Source organism: Syngnathus acus, chromosome 3 (assembly GCF_901709675.1).
Source record: "Syngnathus acus chromosome 3, fSynAcu1.2, whole genome shotgun sequence".
NCBI lineage: Eukaryota > Metazoa > Chordata > Actinopteri > Syngnathiformes > Syngnathidae > Syngnathus > Syngnathus acus.
In genome coordinates, this window is record NC_051089.1 from 13,717,666 (window position 1) to 13,738,009 (window position 20,344).

General features: G+C 40.6%; 2 protein-coding genes across 15 annotated transcripts in view; both read right to left on the reverse strand.

Moving 5' to 3' along the window:
• Positions 1-521: 521 nt before the first annotated feature.
• Positions 522-8,699, reverse strand: LOC119120755 (sorting nexin-1-like). 2 transcript variants are annotated; one of them, XM_037247950.1, is made up of 15 exons: positions 8,537-8,699; positions 8,016-8,160; positions 5,247-5,374; positions 5,046-5,112; positions 4,887-4,930; positions 4,661-4,802; positions 4,273-4,351; positions 4,081-4,156; positions 3,875-3,988; positions 2,722-2,815; positions 2,362-2,567; positions 1,989-2,132; positions 1,815-1,895; positions 1,644-1,715; positions 522-1,524 (listed from the first exon to the last, which is right to left on the reverse strand). In XM_037247950.1, exons 1-15 carry the CDS (start codon positions 8,654-8,656, stop codon positions 1,474-1,476), a joined length of 1,563 nt encoding a protein of 520 aa, XP_037103845.1. In that variant the 5' UTR covers positions 8,657-8,699; the 3' UTR covers positions 522-1,473. The 2 variants fall into 2 exon arrangements, with proteins under 2 accessions (XP_037103845.1, XP_037103846.1); XM_037247951.1 differs by having other exon boundaries at positions 8,016-8,142; positions 8,537-8,698.
• A 1,474-nt stretch (positions 8,700-10,173) lies between these two features.
• neo1a (neogenin 1a) overlaps positions 10,174-20,344 on the reverse strand; it is a 119,779-nt gene continuing 109,608 nt past the window's right edge. For 4 of the 13 annotated variants that reach the window (XM_037248499.1, XM_037248498.1, XM_037248496.1 and 1 more), the window contains exons 19-29: positions 19,551-19,658; positions 19,209-19,403; positions 18,159-18,191; positions 17,861-17,929; positions 16,909-17,044; positions 16,266-16,510; positions 15,128-15,220; positions 14,710-14,865; positions 13,462-13,749; positions 12,819-12,955; positions 10,174-12,309 (exon numbers count right to left, since the gene is read on the reverse strand). In XM_037248499.1, the coding sequence (XP_037104394.1) occupies positions 12,157-12,309; positions 12,819-12,955; positions 13,462-13,749; positions 14,710-14,865; positions 15,128-15,220; positions 16,266-16,510; positions 16,909-17,044; positions 17,861-17,929; positions 18,159-18,191; positions 19,209-19,403; positions 19,551-19,658 (1,613 nt within the window). In that variant the 3' untranslated portion in view covers positions 10,174-12,156. The other 9 variants (XM_037248504.1, XM_037248506.1, XM_037248497.1 and 6 more) reach the window with 6 other exon arrangements.

Here is a 20,344-nt window from a genome sequence, read left to right on the forward strand (position 1 = left end):
CATATTTACATCAATTTTGGCATTTCACATTATTCTGCTGATGGGAGCAGGTTTTACTGGTAGCACAGGACTAAGTTCTTGCAACATGGCTAAATACATATACAAGTTCAGTGTAAAACAAATCCAAACAGATATGGCAGGGTGGGAAGTTCAATCTCTGGGAGTGTCACAAAATAGATCTTTTGCTCTTCCGCATCAAGACGTACTAGTTGAGGTAAATTGTTCAGGCGTCTGTTTGGGTTGCCTCTGAGAGGTATTATGAGCACAACCCACCATGTGGCCCAAGGGAAGACCTTTGATATGCTGGAAGACTGTCCACACTCGTCAGATTGTTTGTACTTTAGAATTTTCTTTCTCTTTCCTAGCCTAGCAAGATAATTCCGAAATACTTGAAGGATTGGTCGTTTAAATTCTAAAAGAGACAAGACAGATTAAAACCCAATGCTCAATGCTGCTGCTCAAGTCATCATCCACTGTTAGTTTGACAGTATGAATTCAGTAAAAATACAAAAAACTGCACAAAGTGTCACCTGATGTTTTATTTTTTTTTTTTAAATCAACCATCTGTATAGCATTTCCAAGAAAACATGTGCTAATGCAAAGTGGTTACAAAAGTAAAGCACACTCTTATGGAAATATGGCAGAAAAACCCAAGTCACAAAAGTTGCAAAAACCAACTGTTTAACTAGTGTATCAATACCATGTCTTGACCAAAGTATATTTTCTGACTAGTAAGTCAATAGTGATTGGACGATTTCTTGTAGGTTGCATATGTTGCTTTACACAACAAAAAGTTATTTAACCATATGCGCCAGCATCAGCTCCAAAAGACGAATATCTTGACTAAGAATTCCTCATCCAGTCCGAACAAAGTTGCGACTGACTTGTCATTCCTCCAATTATAACTGCTCTGACAAGATTGTCACCCTGTTATTGTAACATTTATCGGCTCACATAGGTCGTATGTGATACTCAGTCGCAATGCGCTAGGTTTTTAATTGAGCACGTCAATAGTGGCTTAAGACTTAAGAAATGATGTTCTACCCAGTGCAATGCATTCAATTGCATCAAAACATAATCTGACAATTCATCTATGGCTACACTGGAATGTCTGTCATACGTTTGACCTTCAATGTAAACTAGGAACAGTGTTACTCTCAATCTGCACCTCAGTGTAAACATTTACGTTGGATACTCACGCCTCCCTCTTTGTGAAAGACTTCTAATTATTATGTTGTCTTTACAAATACTATGACCTGGCTCCTCTTTCCTGAATCTCATTCATTGCATTTTAAAGTAGGGAATATAAACAAAGGTTTATGCAGCGCATCAATATTAAACTGTACAAGATTCGAGAATACAAGAGCAGATGGAAGTCTGTTTCGTGTCTCAAAATGGTCCTCTCAGTTTGTGGTAGAGGTAACATGTTCAGAAAAGGCAGATGGGTTGTAAAAAAATGTCCATCCTCCTTTGTTAAGCTATTGCCTTGGCTTCAGGAAGGAAAGCCTCCCAAAACTTGATAAACTGGAATAGAAATAGGACGAGAAGAATGACAAGACGGTTTACAATACGGAATAAACCAATGAAAGCCAAATGCAGTCATTTAGTGGTAACAATGTGCAATAAATGATTGATGTTATTACCCTTTGCTGAGACTGAAGCATCGACTCCAAATATTTGATGATCTGGGCCTTCAAGTCCTTGTTTTTTTCTTTCTACAAATACAAAAGTAGATGAATTCGATTTTTCTATTCCTTGCTAATTAAAAATAATGCTGCTTCTGACCATTAAAGCAAGGCAATTGAAACACTTACCTCAAACCTGAGAACCTCCTTGCGCACAGTCATGCAGATTCTGTCAAAATCGCTCTCGTGTTGTGTAACTTTAGCCTCCCACTGCGCACATGCCGACAACACACAATGAAATCAGTGATGACACAGCATATATGCTATTCACAAGTCATAGACACAACTTGTTTGTGTGCGTACCTCAGCGATCTCCTCCTTGGCCTGCTGCAGTTTGTCCGGCTTGTTGGCCCACAGGAGCTTTGCCTCCACCTCTCTCTTCTTCTGGAGCGCACTTTGAGCCTCCTGCCATCGCTGCCACGCCCGCATGCGTTGGTCAAAACAGCCCTGTGGACAGCCAGAGAGTGGTTGACAAAAGCCAACGTGACACCTAATATCCAAGAACCGGTTTGAAAATGGCAAAGTAATCTTTCATAGCAACACAGTACACAATACATTGACAAAGGTTGGAAAACCAAACCTTTATTTTCACTATTTCTGGATGAGTTAGTTTTGTTTATTTATATGCTTCCTGAGCCTAAGAGCAAAGTCTTCATAGACTGCCCAGTTGTCTTACCCGCACAGCACCCAGCAAACGGATGTAGTCAGCCAGCACTTCGGCAAAAATGAAGAAGTCACTGGAAGCCTGCTCCTGATGCAGCTGCTCCATTTTGTCCTCGACCTCTGCCAGCTGGGAAAGTGCCCGGGACAAAGCGGTGTTTTCTTCAGAGTTCCCCAGCATGGCCATACTTTTGGCAAATACTGCCGTGTTTCCGCATAGCTCTGGTGTTGGTGGGTGAGAACATCCGTGTAATTCTCTGTAATTCTCAGAAGACTGACGTGAAACATCTGGGCACCCCCCCCCCCCCCCTATTTCTTTTTAACTCTGTTGACCCTTTTTAATGAATTCCTGACAAGACATGTAGATGTGGCTCACCCTTTCTGTGATTGACCAACGAGTCCACCACAGCATGGAGCTTCCTTAACTGTTGCTCCTCGTTCTCCACCTCCTGCAACTTATCCTCAAACCACTGAAAAAGACGACAAGTCTCAAAACTAAGTCAGAAATGAATCTCATATTTCAACAACTGCTAACAGGGAAAAAATGTTTGATGCAAAACAGAAGTTCAAGTACAAGTCAGTCTAGAAAGTTCCAACCCCATTATGTTCAATATTGATGCTAGTGTAAGCCTAGCTGGCTTTGGACGAGTGGCGGTGTTAATAAAAACATTGATTTATAACGCACTTTACATTTGACACCAAATCTCAAAGTGCTACAGTGCAAACAAAACTGTTGGTAGTAATAACCCTCATGGCTCACTCACTGGCCAATTGCGGGGCACACACAGCTATAGAAAGCTTCTTACTAAGGACAATTTCGCAATTTATCATCAATGAACCGAACATGCATGGTTTTGGAATACGGGCTGAAGCTAGCGTATCTGCCCAAGCTGAGCACATACAAATTCAAATCGCCATTGTACTCTCTGCAGTAAATGTCTAGCGATGTATTATTTTTTGACCTGTATATATATTTCTTTTTGTAATTTGTCAACAACTCCAACCGCCCCGATGCCGAATGTTTTCTGCCCTAATGGTTGTAGCGGCGCAGCTATGCCCCAACCGGGAATGCATATTATCGACCGGACGGGAATATTTGTCAGCATGCAGGTTCAGTTCCCACTCAGTGACAGTGAGTCAGTCTCAATGTGCCCTGTAAGTGGACGACGACCAGCCCCGGCTTGAGTCTGCCTATTGCCTCAAGTCAGCTGGGATAGGCTTCAGTTTCCCATCAACAGAATTAGCTGTTGTAAAAATGGATGGATACACGTAAAAGTACTTCATTCTTTCTTACTACTATATAGCCAGTGTTATTTTTAGAATGGCATAGTTCTTGACATGTACTTAGCAGTGACACAATTTGGGACATTTGCACAATATACTGAAATTCAGGCTGTCTTTACCATATCCACTAAATGAGTAATGAGTAATTTTGGACTCTTGACACTGATCTAAGCTTGTGGTTCAAGTGATGAGGTGCTTTCACCTCTGAATAAAGCTATTCACATCTACACACCACATCCCCTTACAGTGTCGGATTCGTTCATCTTGATGGTCATCTTGTTGACAGCTTCTGACGCCTTATTGATCATTTTAAGGAAGCCAGCTCCACTCAGCGCCTGCGTGTTTGATGCTCTGGGTAACTGAAAAGACAAACACATAGATTCTCCACTTTCAAAGTCCATCATTCTATCTAAGAGAAAAAAAGTAGGAGAGCATGTCAAAGAACCCTCACATCTTCTCTTTCCAAGAATTCTCGCACATCGGGATCTTGTAACAGTAAAGGGTGAGACACAACTCTCTGCAGATACCTGCAAAACGAGAACACATCAGTTGAAACAAGACCCAGAGCGCACACAACAATGAAAACGGCATACTATTTATGCCCTTCAATAAAATCACTGTATCAAACGTGTGCACATCTTGCCTCTCCAGAGCGGCTCGTCGTCTCTCCACAAATTCTACTGATGACGGGTCATCCATCCCCACTTTCACTTTGGTCATTCCTGTCAATGGAATTCTCACTCAATTGATGGTACACGGCAAACTAGTAGTCACATCACTCATATTTTGTTTACACAATCTGCACTGAGCTAATCGATCTGGAAGAGGCAGCTACCTTGATTTAAGCATTTCCATTGTGGGAAGACATGTTTAATAGGTTAAAGAAGGTTTGATGTTTTTGGGTTACTAAAAGAAGCAGAGGTGACATGGATGACGCTAATTTAAGGGAAATAAAGCACAAAAAAAGCAAACTAGCATTGTGACAAAGCTGCTTTTCAACATCAATATCATCTAATCAAAAGAAGGCCCACCTACAACACTTTTCTCTGGTGGCAGTGGAATGATGCATCCATGAAGTGACTGTTTGACTGACAGCTTCTCATAGAGTCCCAGGAAGTCACTGAAGCGCCTCCTCACAGAGAAGGTCCTATTTCGAAACATGGGCAAGGAGGTCTGGAGGGCCACACAAAGATACTTTGTTCAAGATATTTATTACACACTACTTGAAGTCATAAACATAGTCATAGAGCTACAAACCCTTGTAGATACTCTGTAGGCCATATACGCATTCATGCCATCACCTGGGAGAATGGAAAGAAAGCAAATTGGATGCGGAAAAACAAACATTTGCTGAGACTTGCTGAAAGGTCACTATTTCACACGCAGAAATAAATAGTCTTAAAAAAAAACACTGACCGACTTTCTCGGGGTTGGTGACAGCCACATCCACGTCAAAAGTATCCTTTTCCTCTTCCTCCTCCAACTGCAAACATGTGCGGTCAGTTTCCAGTTCTTAAAATACATTTGCCAATTTAAGCACATAACTGGAGAGTGGGCACTGGGAAAGCGTGTTGGCAATTAATTTTTCCCGCTATCCTGCAGGGCTGAGGCCTGTACCTGTTCCAAGGAGGGGGCTGGCATGTCGGCAGGACTCGGAGAAAACGAGGAGATTGGACGTGAGCCAGAGGAGCTGAAGAGCTCTTTTTGGCCAGAGCTGCCAGACTTGTCCGTGCTTAGTTGGGCATCTGCGGAAAGAAAAGGAGTCTTTTTCTCTTGCCAGAAAATACAGACGAGATTCATTTATTGAACTTCTGTTCAATGACAAAACAAAACTGACAAAACAAAACACGTTCAGAAAAAAATACCATAATATTTAAGGTAAGGTAGTTTTACACAGCACTTGGCACACTGTTAACTACGGTTGACCAACCCGTTCAGTGTCTGTGCTGTTGATTAATGACAGCAGACATTGCACATCCTTCTTTCCTTTCATGTGTTTTTGCTTTAATTACAGCATTTGTTACATGGTGGGTACATCATTGGCTACTCCTGGAAAAACTAACGCGATCCGTCTACAAATAAAGGACAAAACCAGTCTTAACAAAACACGTTATTTAGTTGACTTTGCAGTGCTGCACAACTGCATTGCACTGCAATTTTGAAAGACGAAAATAAAAAAAACCTTTCAGAAGATGACACAGTGCACTTCTATACACTCCCAAAATATATTCTATTCCTAACACATAATTGGATTTGCTAAGGCATGCCCGAACAAAAGTGGATGACTCGTTATGTTGTGCGATGTCATATTCATCAGCTTTGAAGCAGCTGCAAGTGTTGCTCCTGATAAAAATGCAATGAGATCCGCACATAAAAGTATCCCTGCAGCTACACATGACCCGGTGGGACAAACTGTAATTAATACCTGTCCGACAGTCAAAAAAAGTGAGCATTACTATTTTTCTTCAGGCCAAATACTTTGATACAGCTCTTGCATTGGAACTCATTTGCCATGCAGGTGAACTAGGCAGAGAATGTGATCATGAATGAACAAAATATTTTACTTCACCTTGACTTCATCTGCACCGCAAGTCGGTTGGAGACTGGACGGTAAATGTTTGGTAGACTGTCAAATTTAGTACTTCTATACACCCACATTCCGGCAGGCTCTATTCACGTGCTGACAAGTGTGGATTGCTCAACAAGAATTACAATGGTAATAAAGTTCATCATCAGCATTTTTCATTCAATTGGCTGGAGCAATTGAATGCACACTTTAAGCACCGCAGGCTATGCTCCTTCAGAATATGACTATCTTTTGCTTAGGAAATTCATGTCCAATTATCTAAATAACTATATAACGGTCTGCTTGGAATACAAATTTCATTTCAGAGGTGTGAATTGCCTGCCATCTTAAATTAATATTTAGTTGGGCTGAACAAACAATCAAATTAAAAAAGACCGACAATTTCAAATTGCCAGGTGTGCAATGTTACAAGGCACATATTTTAAGTTTGAATAATTTTATGGCATACCACCAAAGAGAAAATGTGACAAAAAGAGTACGCACGGCAATTATAAAACCTTTTGCTGTAACAGAATATACTTTATTTGTGCTGTCTGTCATTAAGTCGATGGCATCGATAGATGGACAAAGATGCATGACTTGTTATAAATTCTGTAAATAATTTCACTTTACAATTAAGTGAAATTTTGTAATTTTCTGCAGCATCACTGTGTGAATCATTGACTGATAGAGCATTCCATACATGAGGTAACTCAAAGTACTACACATACTGTAATGAAAAGTACATTCTAAAGCAGTTGCAGGGTTAGCAAGGTAAAGAAATTAAAAAAAAAGTAGATAAAATTAATAAAATACTTAGCAAGAAAATAGTTTTGGATAACTTATTATTAAAATGCTTTGAAAGACAATCATAGGCATAGTTTCTACCTGGACGAAAAAAAAATTGCCCTATTAGTCTTTTTTTTCATCTTTGTTCATTGATATTATTCACTTTGATAATTAAGAATACCAGCAAATCCTGGAACCGAGAAAAATAATGCCTTTTAAGGGTGATTCATTTAACATATAAAGACTCCACCAAGTAGATACTCTGATCTAGGACATGTTCCACCATCACCATACTCATATTTTCGCACGCAAATCCAATCACAACTAATTAAGACAATAAGCAATACATACAGATAGTTAAAACTGATGACACAGGTAAAAAGACTTTCGATTTTTCTCTTCATCCACATGGACAAAACTTCATTAGAACATCTTCAGTTTGCTCAGAATGCCAATTTTTGTCTCAAGCCCATCGATTGAGCCACATCACTCTTATTTTCTAAAATGTCCCCCTTTACCTCATCCTTGCAGCCTCTGTGATCCTTTTAGGATTCAGTCCAAATTTTAACTGAACCACATAGCGCTGATCGGTCAAGCGCCTCCATACTTTGTGGATTACGTGTTTTATTGTCCTGCAAGGTCACGCCTATGGCCTTTGTCTGAATGTTCCTCAAAAGAGATCAAAAACTAAATGTGATACAGCGTTGCAGTCCTTCGAGGTCAGCCAATTTGTGGAATGAACTTCCTTCAGAAGTGAGAGATGCCTCTTCTGTGATTTTAAGATGCAGTTCTGATTATTTTTGCTTTGAATAATTTGTCCTTGTAATAACTGTGAGCTGTTGTGGCTCATAAACGTAAACAACTATTTCTTTAACTACGCAAAGCTCATTGTGAGTCCTGTCTGTAAACTGAGAAATGCAAGGAAAAGAAAATAGACTGTCGTGACATTGATTAGTGAAACCAACATCACCTTTTTTGTCTTCTCATTTTTTAAAGATAATATCAATTGTAAGGATAGGGAGGGCTTTTACCGGCAAACAGATCGTCGTCCTCGTCAGAGTGGACTCCGTTGGACTGGGCGCTGGTGCGGCTGCTTGCATCGCCGGAGGGGAGCTCGCCACCTCGCTGATATACTCCGCGATTCATGGATTTATTAGTCTGCACAGAGGTGTTCATCTATGTCAAGCGAAGAAAGACATTCTGAAAGCGACGCTGTAGAAATGTGGATATTGTGGAGGTTGGCCCTCTGTGAATCAAAGCTATTAGAAACCACCAAAGTCAAAGTTAAAGAGTTCGAGCCCACACGTATCATGGGAAGTTCATCTGAGGTTAACACATCAGTCGGTCGCGGCCCTGGCTTGGATTTTTGATTACATTTACACTGTGTCACGTGGACTACCACGATTATCATCATTGGCAACATAGCAGAGATATTATTTTAGATGGCAAAAATGAGACAAGTCAAGATTGAGACAAGTCAGCTAGCTAAGCATAGCTGCATCCAGTTATCAATGACTGGGCAACTTAGGTAAAGAAGGACACGCAAACTTACATTATTGACGAAAATATCTTCTCCCTCGTCACTGTCTCCATCTACCAAGTTAGACAGTCCCTCTTCTGGCTCGTCGTTTGCAGGGAAAGGAGGAGGATTACGAGACGAGTCGGACGCCATTTTCCTTGCTGTGAGGGTCGATGACGTCACGGAGGCAGACGGCGAGATGCAAGTTGTTGGAGCGACCTCTGCTGGCTGTAATGGCACATTACCGGAAAACTCAATTTGATAGTTCCATGCACTTGACTGGTCTTGCGTGATGCATTGAGATGCACCAATATGTATTTGAAAAGTTTTTTTTCCCCCAGTCCGAGTGCAAAACAAGTGCTCGCCCGCCAATACAAAGCTGATGTCATTGTTTGACAATTGGGATGAACATGGCAACATACACACATGGCATAAATAAAAAATAAAAAAAGTGCGGCAAGTTCTGTTTTATGAAGAGCTACATAAATATGCTCTAGTTTTACCAGTTATCAAAGAAATGGATTATATACGCCATTCCCAGTGTCGTGGTACAAGTATGTGTGCTTACCGTGTACTTGTGGCATTTCCTCATATTAGTGAGTGAAGTTGTGATTTCCCCATGAAACACAAAATAGTTTACCCTCATTGATTATTTTAAAGAAAGGTGATTGCGTGAACATTTATCTTCTCAATATTGTATTCCCGAGAGGCACAGCTTAGACACATTATGACATATTTGGAGTCTTGTTCTCATCAACCCAGTTAGAAATCCAAATTGATTCCGTTAAGAGCACGCAATCATTTCTGCAAGGACATTCATAGTGGTCTTATTTGCCAATATTGTTGTGCCTATATACATCTATTTTTTTTCTGTAACTCATGATCAATAATATCAAAATCTGCACTAAACTCGGTAAAAGTACAGAGCCTACAATTCATTTCTGATCAAGATGTTTTAACCGGTCATCAGTAAGAGATCTTACCTTACAGATGGAGATCAGAGTTGATGCTGTTCCCTTTAAGATTTTTCTCAAGCGGGTAGAATACCAAATGGTCTAGTGTTTGGTCATGAAAATTGCTTTCTACCTTTTTGGGGTAGTGGCTGTCTTACATAAACGTGGAAAAACACTGATGAAAACATCATTTGATGGAAAATTCGGTTGACCGTGGCTGTGAGCTGCAAGAATCTCCCATCAAAACTGTCAATACCACAGGGTTTAGTACATTTAAAGTTTAAAATCGTTTTGTCAAGCTCAGATCACTTTCAATTCAAAGTTGCAATCCTTATCTACGATCAAGTTTTTTTTTTTACGATGGAATCAGAAATGTTACTGCACCCAGGCAACACATTCTTCCTTATACTAATCACTTTATTAATGAAATAATTATTAAACTAGCTTGCAATATCAAATGGTTTTGTTATATTACCGTCAATTTCCAGAAATCCACATTTGATTCATTCATACCAATAACTTTTTAAGTGTTTCCATAACCTTTTCCCATGTTTTTGCAATATATAATTTTGTTTTGTCTGTTCATTTTGGTGATTTTGTTCCAATGATCTGTAAACTTACCAATTCCCTGCATTTTTTTTGGATACATTACCATACTTTTTCAGAAAAACGGTTTCATGCAGCATCTGATTCATTATCAATCCACAGGGCTTTAACTGATCGAACGGACAACATTTTAATTGGAACATGTTTATCACAGATATCAGTAAATTACTTCATAAAAATGAATAATGCAACATCTGTGTGTGAGGAGTCCAGAACATTTTGCCAGTTTACTTGACATTTATGAAATCTTTCACAGAGAATGTTTATAAAAAAATTTAAATGTGATTTTAGGTCCAGATTTGGGAAGATGTACCTAATGTGGTGGCCAGTGCTACAACAATTGCACACGTTGTCTACTTGGCCTTCTTGGATATTTGCGCTGAAATAAAACATGAAATGTTTATTTTGTTAGTATTCATATTAGCTTGTATACATACAAAAACAAATTCTCCCAGACATGTTTTTCACGTTTTCTTAAAAAGCCACCGATTTTTTTTCTACAGAAAGCAAAGAAATCTCTGTACATGAACAAGCAACAACATAATTCCTCACCATGAGCTGCAAAATCAACACTCGGCTGCTCAAATTTGTATCATTTCTGGAGCAGGAAAAAAAAAATAAATCAATTTAAAAAATAAAATAAAACAAGACCAGCTGCCTGCTTCTTTACCTAGAGGACAACTACACTACACAAACAGCATTTGATATTCAAAACACAAGATATGTAAGAAATTTACTTTCCAAAAACTGTGAAAAAGTGCAATACAGGTTTCAACTGTTAACAACTCAATAGATAATTTCCCAAATGGAGTCCGGCCCTTATTTATTTATTTATTTTAACTTCCCTCTTTGTTTTGTTTTTGATCAAACATCCCCCCATCTTTGTTTTGTTTTTGATCAAACATCCCCCCACCCCCAAATAAAAAAAAGAAAAGGTTTGTATCCATGATTAAAATCTCCCACACTAATAATGACATTCATGATAATGGATATGTGAGAAACATCCCAAAAATTGAGTTCGCAAATGATGACCATAAATTTCTTTGGGTAACAGGATGATAGGAAAGTAGACTTGACATCAGGCTTGTAACTAGCCTTTTTTTCTTCTTACAAAAATGATGAGTCCCGTTCTAAAGGCCAACATGTCTTTCACGTATAATAGAACCATAATGTTGCACTCAAGGGGCCACCAGGAATGAGTGTATACGCCACGACACACTCACTTTGTAAAAAAGACAACTGGTCTATTGTAGGTGATTGTTTGACTGCAGTATAAGTGTGAGTGTGCCAGGAAGGGGAGGGGCTTGTGGGGACAGCACCCTGAGTCCAAGTCAACTCAACCTTCCAACCTGCAGACACGGCAGTAAGGCTTTTAGAAAGGAGACCCCTGGAAAGAAAACTTGCAAAATGTTAGAACTCCTTTGTGACACTTTCCTTTCAAATCAAAGAATGACGCAATTTAAAAAATAAAAACAACATATGTACATGTTTATAAGGATACGTATGTAAAAAATAAAGAATACAATAACGTAGAAAACAATACAATCGTGGTACAAGGGGATACAAACATACATGACTAAATGTCGGATAATGTTGGGTTGTAAAGAAGGCGGATGTCCAATGTTCACTTCACTGAAACTACCCAATAGATATACAAAACGCACAAAAGAAACACAGAGACCGCATGGACCAACATCAATACTAGCATGTCGTTGGACTTTTGACAGACGTGCATCGTCATGTGGCACCGAACAAACAAACAAACAAAACATGTTTGTATTTTTGCTGAGGAAGTAAGATCACAATCATTTGACCGAGTTCATTGTCTCCGAGAATGGTTCTTCATAAAAACATGAAGCGCCATGGCCATCTCCTTCCTGAGATTGAGAAAGGTGAGCCAAAAAAGTTCCTAGGAGTTTTTTTTTTCTTTGCAGGACGAAAGGTGTTGGGGGTGTGGGGGTCCCACAGAAGTCATTTTGTGTGTCCATGGGCCACTTGCTCCCAAATGTTTATTTATTTATTTCTTTACTTTCCTGTGCCAATGGTTTATCTGTATGGAGTGTAGTGTGTGTGCGTGTGTGTGTGTGTGTAAGCTCATGGTGCTGTGGTGATGGCATTGAGGTCCTTCATGAGGCCCTCCAAGTGGGCCATCTCCTCGGTCAGCTCATCTGGTTCGTAACTCTGAGGGAGAGGAACAGGGTTACTGCGAGGGGCGGGGGAGGGGCAGGGGGGTAGGGAGGCAAGCACCTGGAGGAGGGGAGGAGAGGAGGGAGGAGAAAAGGAGAGGAGAGGGTCAGTCAGGGACCTTTCACAGAGGAAATGGAGGGGGGGGGAGTCAAATGGGTGGGGTGAGGCGAGCGAGGGGATGATGGATCAATAGGACTGAAGCGTGGGAAGTTACATGACCAGAAAGCGACAGCAGATGAAAGCAAAATAAACCAGCAGAAGCAAAGAAGCAAAACAATAAACCCAACATTCCAATTGTGGGTTTTGTATTAATCAGCCATAAAAAAAGTAAATGGATTCATAAATTACAGCCAACAGAGGGTGAGAATGAAGTTAAAGAAGAATGAAGAGAGAAAGAGGAAACAGAAACCGTGGTTAAAATCAAAGTACATCTGCAGCTAGCTATATAATCCAGTGCCCCAAGAAAACCTGATATGGATTTGGAAGGACAGTGTGAAAGTTACATTTCTGGCACATTAAAACAATTCAATATTGAACAGCAGGAGACGTCTGCAGGCCGCAATACTCACGCTGTCGACATCCTCCAGCATCTTGCTAGTCTCTGGGACGTCGGGGGCGTTGGGCACGTTGACTATCATTGGCGTTCGAGTCCTTCCAAGAGTGCCGATGCAGGCTGTTTTAACGACATGGGGGTGTGTGGGAGGCCCTGAATCAGGTGAACATACCAAGCGGAAATTTCATGAGCACCATGTTGTTCAGTAACTTGGTGTCAAACATTCAGTGGCGGTGCTACGTGGCAACCAAAAATCCGGGGGGAAATTTGCATACTTGTGATTTTGCAGCCATTTTCACGTCGATGCATTATCCCTAGATTCCTTAATACACTCACACAATTTATAACTACCCATTTAAAGAATACGTCTTCAATTGAACTAAAAACAAACAGGCACAAACCTAATTAAAAAGCACAATTTAGAATTGTGATGAGTCTGGAGATATTTGTCATCGTGCTTTTTAGATATGACAAACTGCAGCATGCAAAACTATGCCAGCCATCAGTGATGATCACTGATTTGTTGTTAGCTAGAAAATCCAAATTGAGGTAGAAGAAGACCAACATTCTGGGATTCTGGGTTTGAATCTCATTCTGGCCTACTAGCGTGGAGTTTACATGACACAAGACACTATGAAATGCCAGAAGGTTCTGCTCACCAGTCTGAGCGAGCAGGGGAGTGCTGGGCAGCGCCGGGGACTCGAAGCTAGGATGACCCGAAGCTGGGATGGCAGGCACGGCAAAGCTCTTCAGAGGGTGAGCGTGGGCGTGCGGGTGGGCCGAGCGCAGGGGCGGCAGGTTGCCGGTGTAGCAGCACTCTTCCTCCGTGGTGCTGGAGCCGTGGTAGCTGCCCTCGGGCTCTGCAAGTATCTCTGAGGGGCAGGAGGCCTGCGAGGATGAGGCAGCTGGAGGAAGAGGCTCCGAACAAGGTGTATTCCTCACCGACTCTGGAGGACAGAAGAGGGGGAGGAGACCGATGAAGAAGCGATTTTTCTTAAGCTTAAAGTGTCATCAGCAAGTAACAACAGAGATACGAGGAGACTGCATGAGTCACACAAAGATATAGCGATATCCACCTCCTTGGAAATTTAGTAGTCGATTCATAGCTCAAAAGCCATGTGAATTTTGCCGTTCATCTTAAGCATGTTGTGCAAACTGTGACATGTGCATCAAAATGCCAAATGAAGCTTACCTGTAGGTTATATTGCATTTTAGGTTCATCCTGAAATTTGGCCTGGGAGTCAAACATGTTCCTAACACTTTTTGAGTAGTGCAGTAATCACCACAAACAGGATACCAGACAATAATAATTTTCCCCTTAAACCAGAAGAGCACTTTGTAGCCACCCAGTCTTGGACAATGCCTTTTACAAATCACATCATTTCATAGGATGCGGCCTTGCAGTTAGTAAATGAGATGTTACTTAATAAGCAAATTAGCATTTCAAGATGGCAGTTTCCGCTAAAAGAAGCAGCCCTGCACAGAACGACTGATGACACGAATTACACGTAGTCTGCATATTCAAATTTTTTTTTTTTTTGAAACTTTTATAAAAGAATACTAAACCTAAGAAACAGCGGCAACAAAAACGCACATCTGGCTGCTCAAATTTGGCCATATGTTGTTCCTCACTACTGTCACTTCCCTTGGTCCAAATCCTCTCCACTCTAAAAACCGCCGTGTCGTGCAAAGACAGCTGCTGCTACAACACTAAGCACATTTAATTGCAACTTTGATGGCAGACTTCACTGAATAACATCTGAGGTAGAAGACAGTAAAACGGGTGAGGCAGAGAACAATGGAATACATAAAGGTGGAAACATGCTTTTTGGAATAAAATGACTCGAGTCAACATGAGCGTCCTTTTTTGTAATTCCTCCAGCGACCAGCACGGGGCAGTGTCTCACCTGTGTCTAAATGGGAGACAGGGCTGCAGGGATGCACACGGGGGTGCCCGCTGCCCTGATGGTAGAGGTAGCTGCGCGTGGGCGATGCCAGGCTGCCCATGTGATAATGGTGCTGATGGTTATCGAGGGAATGGATGGGATGAGCGCTAATTACAGCTGTGGATTCAAATGGACATGGAGGTTTATCATGAGAGAAGGCTGAAGATGAAGGATGTAGATGCACTTCCGCTCACATACACATTCACACGCTTTCATCCTTTGTCAAGAACTAAATCATCAGCAATAAATGAATCCGGGTACAAGACGTCAGATATCCGTGGTGCTCCCATTTTTGCATTTTTCAAAGAAACTAAGTGTAAACAATGACACGCTCACTTATCAAACACATTCAGACACACCTCTGGTCACACACACTTACGCTGAGGTGGCTGTGCATCAAAAGGCATCATCATTTTAGGCCTCATCCCCCGCCGGCCTGCAAGGGTCGACATGCTGTCCTCTGATTCATGGCCTAAAAAGTATGGTGGAAACCAGCCAATCAGAAAGAGCTGCTACTCTGCCCTTTTTGGAGATGAATCCATTTTGAACCATGGTTCATTTCAGATGCTTTAAGTCCTACATTTTGACCCAATTGTAAAAAGGTATTGTAAAATTTGATAAACACTTTTGATGCAAGAAGGTGGAGCAGTCATTCTGTGAACATGGCGTGTGTGAAAAGCATGCATATGACTGGCAAGACAAGAAAATGATCAAACACTGAGTGCAGACCTCCAGAAACTTACTGAGAAACTGTGTAAAGCAGGCGCTAATTGAACACAAGTTGGATCTAGACACACAAACAACAATGGGGGAGGAGGGGCTGCTGCATTTGGCAACATTAATGAGACATATTTATGGAAGTGCGGAGCTGCCAATATAAACTAAAAATATGTTGACTGGCAAATCCGTTCGAACGTACTCGCAAATACATCCAAACTGGCTCGCAAATACGTTCAAATTTATTTGGAGCCAAATGCTAAAAACGTAGCATTTTATCCACAACGCCACGAGGTATGCGCAAGTAAAAAAAACGTTTTAACCATTTGGCTTACATCATACTAATATGTTTGAAAAGTATTCTTAATCTTGCGGTTTTATTGTGGCTACAGTGCATGATTTTCGTTCTGCCTTTTTTTCCACATAATGCCGCGAGGTATATTTATGCAAAAGTAAAGAGCCCGTTGCATTATGGGGGGTAAAATGCCAAATGTAAATGATGCGGTGCAGCCATAATAAAATCATAAAATTACAAATAAACAATTTGACTTTCTTAATTTCTCAACGTGATTGTATAATGTAGGCCAAATAATTAAAAACTAAATATTTCTTTTCTCATAGATGCACAAGTCAATATCGTATGGGAAAAATTACGAGGAAAAAAGCTACATTGCAATGCTAAACAATAGTGGAGCACAATTCCAAGCTAAAACCTAGCAACGACTGTCTGACTCAAAAGCCTGAGTCGCATCATATGACCATAAGATTCATTGAACTAGTTATTCTTCCCACAGACTGACCACGGTAGGAATTTCGCCTCTGCTGCAGATGGGGGTTGCTGTCCATGCCGCTGTCTGCTGGAGTTATGTCTTGGGAGGTGCGCGGGATGGGTGTTTCGGTCATGACCGGGTTTGGCTCCGGTGACTTGTCCATTGGTTTGAGCTCCAGCCGCTCATGGTGGATCCAAAGATCAGGCGGTTTCAAATCTTTGGAGGTGCCCTTGTATTTGTGCGAGCCATTGGACGACTTGGAGGCCGCCCGCTTCCTGTGTGATGTAAAGGCGAGGTTAATGGAGGAAACGACAGTCACGTTGAAGGAGGCCATCTGACCATAAAACCGTCTGTGGTTCGTGTAATCTGATCTCCTGGATGTTACAACAGCAGGGAACAGTCTGCGTGTGCTGATATGATCATAACGAGCACAACATTCGACATCTTTTTTTTTTTTTTTTTTTTTTTACAATGATTACTTGAAATTTATGACAGACTGGAAACCTTGATGGAAGAAGCAGACCTTCTGTAAATCCAATTCTTGTTGCCTCATGGGGACTACAATTGGTAAGAGCCAGACAGCCGAGAGAAGTAGTGAACTCATAATTCAAAGATTTAAGTGTTTATAGACAAAAAAAAAATAAGAAATTGATGTGTGATGGTTTTTGCTTACTTTTTCTGGTGTGACGTGGTGCGCCGTGTGCACAGGAAGGCCCCCACAACTACCAGGATGATGATGAACGCTCCCACTGAGATGATGATGACGATGACCAGGATGTGATTTTCATTGCTTCCCATACCGGATTTGCCTTGAAAAAGACCACTTATCACTTAGCATGGTAAATGTGAATGCAGAACCGTCAAATAAGCAAACAAGCTGTTCTGCTGCACGAAGGTCAACAGAAGTGAAGACAGTAAATCCTTTTGAATCCAGGATAAAGACTTTGCCACCTCCCCGCTCCAAACTAATTTTAAGGTCTTTGAAGCATTAAAGTAGCTTTCACTGTCAGTAATTTTAGAAAACTAGTACTTTCAAATCTTTGCTTGTACATTCTTTTAATAATTCTTAGTAAGCTACTTTAGTTCTCTTTGCTTGGCCTTTGAATGTCTTTAGCTGTTTTTAAATGCTTTTAGGGTGTTGTGGTTTTGGTTTAGTAAAGCACATTGAGTTGTCTTGTGTATGAAATGTGGAAAATAAATAAAACCGCCTTGCTTTGCCCGTACATGACAATGGATGGGTATTTGACTAAATGTTCTGGATGGAAATTGATCAGTTATGGTAATCAAATGTTATTTTTTGTGAACTCCTGTTGAAATAATATTGCTCATAGGAGTTTGTCATAACATGCAAGCTAAGATGGCAAAAAAAATTACAGTGACCCGAGAAAATGGTACAATTGGTGGCTTTGAAGTGGTATGACCGGCTCAAAGCGATATTTTCTTTTCTTTTTTACAGACCCCCAAATCAATCAACAGTCAGTTCTGCGTAATTAACCCAATTCTGAGTAATCAACAATACTGGCCATCCCTAAATATGTCTATTACAAAAATATAATCAATTTGACATTATAAGCATGTACTGTACTTATTTTGATTTGAAGCTTAAAAATGTTGAAAAATCTTACCAACTGCTGATCCAGGATCAAGGGGAAGTTGGTTGCCCGGAGGTCCAGGCTTCGATGGAAGATTTGAGGCTGTCAGTGGACACAAAGAGTGGCTTCATGAGGGAAAAGATGCTTTACAGAAAATCTTTAAATTGATGAATGGATTCTGGTCTTGGCATATCATACTGCCTCGTGTAGGTCAATGGGCTAGACTCCAATCTAAAACTTGCTATAAGCCAAAGCTGGAAAGTTGGAAATCCTAGCAAGAGGAGCAGACTCACAAGTGTGCACACAAAAATGAAGTGTAAGGGGTGTTTACCTTGGTCATTAGCCATTTTGTCAGAGGACTCAGCTTAAGAAGCACAGAAAAGAAGAAGAAAAAAAAAAAAACATCATACAAAAAAAACACAGGTTAGCAGGGTGGCAAGTGAGAAGAAAACAGAACAAGAGATCAAGTCTGTGAGAAGGCAGTTGCAGAACAATTTGAAACTGATTTAAGTGAAAAAAAAACAAAAAAAAAAACAAAATACACTACTATTAAAGAAAGCTGACAAATACCGCAACTAAATAACTCAAATGTGAGATGTGTACCTTATATGTCATTACTCTAGTGAAGAGTAACCAATAGAAGTAAAGGCTTGGGGGACAAAAATCAACAGAAAATATTATTCTCAAATGGGAGGGAGGGAGGGGGGGGGGCAATAGAAATTAAATAAGCCCTCCAAAATGGATGTAGATCCAAAATTAAACTCACTGGTTGGTCGCAAGATATATATTATATTGAGATCCATCTGGATTTTAATGGTCACTGTGAGAGTGGTATAAATTTAACAATATGTTTATTATTGTATATTTTGGAGAACATTCAAGTTTGATTAGGCAGGAATCCCAATTGTACTTACAGGGGAGTATTTATTCAGCTGCATATAATGAAAGGCATAATCAATGTTACCAACCGTTATATTACAAATTATATAATGTGAGAATGGAGTTACGAGACGAAATAAAAAGTGCAAAATTGCAAGAACCGAGACGGACTTGGCAGTTAAGGACATCATCCACGACGTAAGAGCTTAAAAAGTGCAAAGTCGGAATGTAACACGTGGCGTTAAAACTCGACACTTTTTTTTGGAGTCCCACAACCACAAGGAGTGAGCCTGGACCTCTAGGAACGGACTATATGGGGGAACATAGTATTTACTCAAACGTGACCCAAATGAAGTGGCCAATGAGTGTGATTATGCAAGAATATAGGAATTTGTGACCTCCATTTAAGTACAAAAGAACACTCCTCAACAATTTATTCGGCAGCCTCATGCTTCTAATTGCATCTCATATTTAGTTGCCATGTTATTTTAGAGAAACTCACTCTTTGGGGTCCTAAAGTGTACAGCCTCAGACGTGGGGCCCATGCCTTTTGAGTTTCGAGCCTCAATCTTGAAATAGTATGTGGTGTCTAGAGTAAGGTCCTGGATCTGGTGAGTCAGGCGGTTGCCCAACACGGGTTCAACGACCCAGTCGTGGTCCTCCGCATTGACATCTGTGCTGTAGTAGATGATGTAACCTATAAAAGGGGGTGCAGAGAGGTAGATTATGTGCTTTGATGGCTTTAATGCCAGTTCTGGTTTTCACGTGGAAAAGTAGACTAATTCAGGCCAGATGTGTGGGGGAAAACTGAATGAGACCACCACGTGACAATTTTGAGACTTACCTGTGATTTTCCCATTGGCCTCAGAGGGAGGCTGCCAGTTGATGATGATGGTGCGAGGCTTGTTCTCTTTGCTCACCACTGTCACATCTTTGGGGGACGAGCTAGGAACTAAAGGTGGGGATTGACGAGAGGGTATTCACCATAGCAAAAAAAAAAAAAAAAACCTCATTCATGCTACATTGTTAGCCTGAATGTTGGCAAATATAACTATTCATCCTGTCTAACTAATCTTAAAGTATTGCTTTGCTACCGTCTGTTTGAACCCTGCAGGCCTGTTCCAAATATAGCTCACCATGATGCATTACAATTTTGGAAAACAGTTGTAGAAGTTTTAAAATGTAATCAATGGAAGATCTTTCAAAGTGTTGCATATTGGTATTTATCAGTTTTCTAACAATTGTGCGAAATCATTAACATGATCAATTTTGTCACATAACGGATTTCTTTATCATCAGGCCAAATAATAACATGACCAAATGTATTATTTCAGAAATGTTTATCAAACTGTTAGCCCTTCCCACTAATCAGTAGCCAAGAAGTAACTCTCAGCTTCAAAAAGGTTGGTGAGCCCTGCTATACACAATAATAAGCCTCTGTAAGGCAGGCACCAATTATTGACAGATTTCTGCTACTCGCCGCAGGGCTCTGTCTGTATTTTCCCAAGCGAACAGTGGGGGATGTAAAAAAAAAAAAAAAAAAATCAGTTTATCATTGTATCATCTTAAACTCGCATGTGGCTGTGATCTAATCAATGATTAGCTGCTACAATCAGTGAGAGGTTTATGCATTTTGTC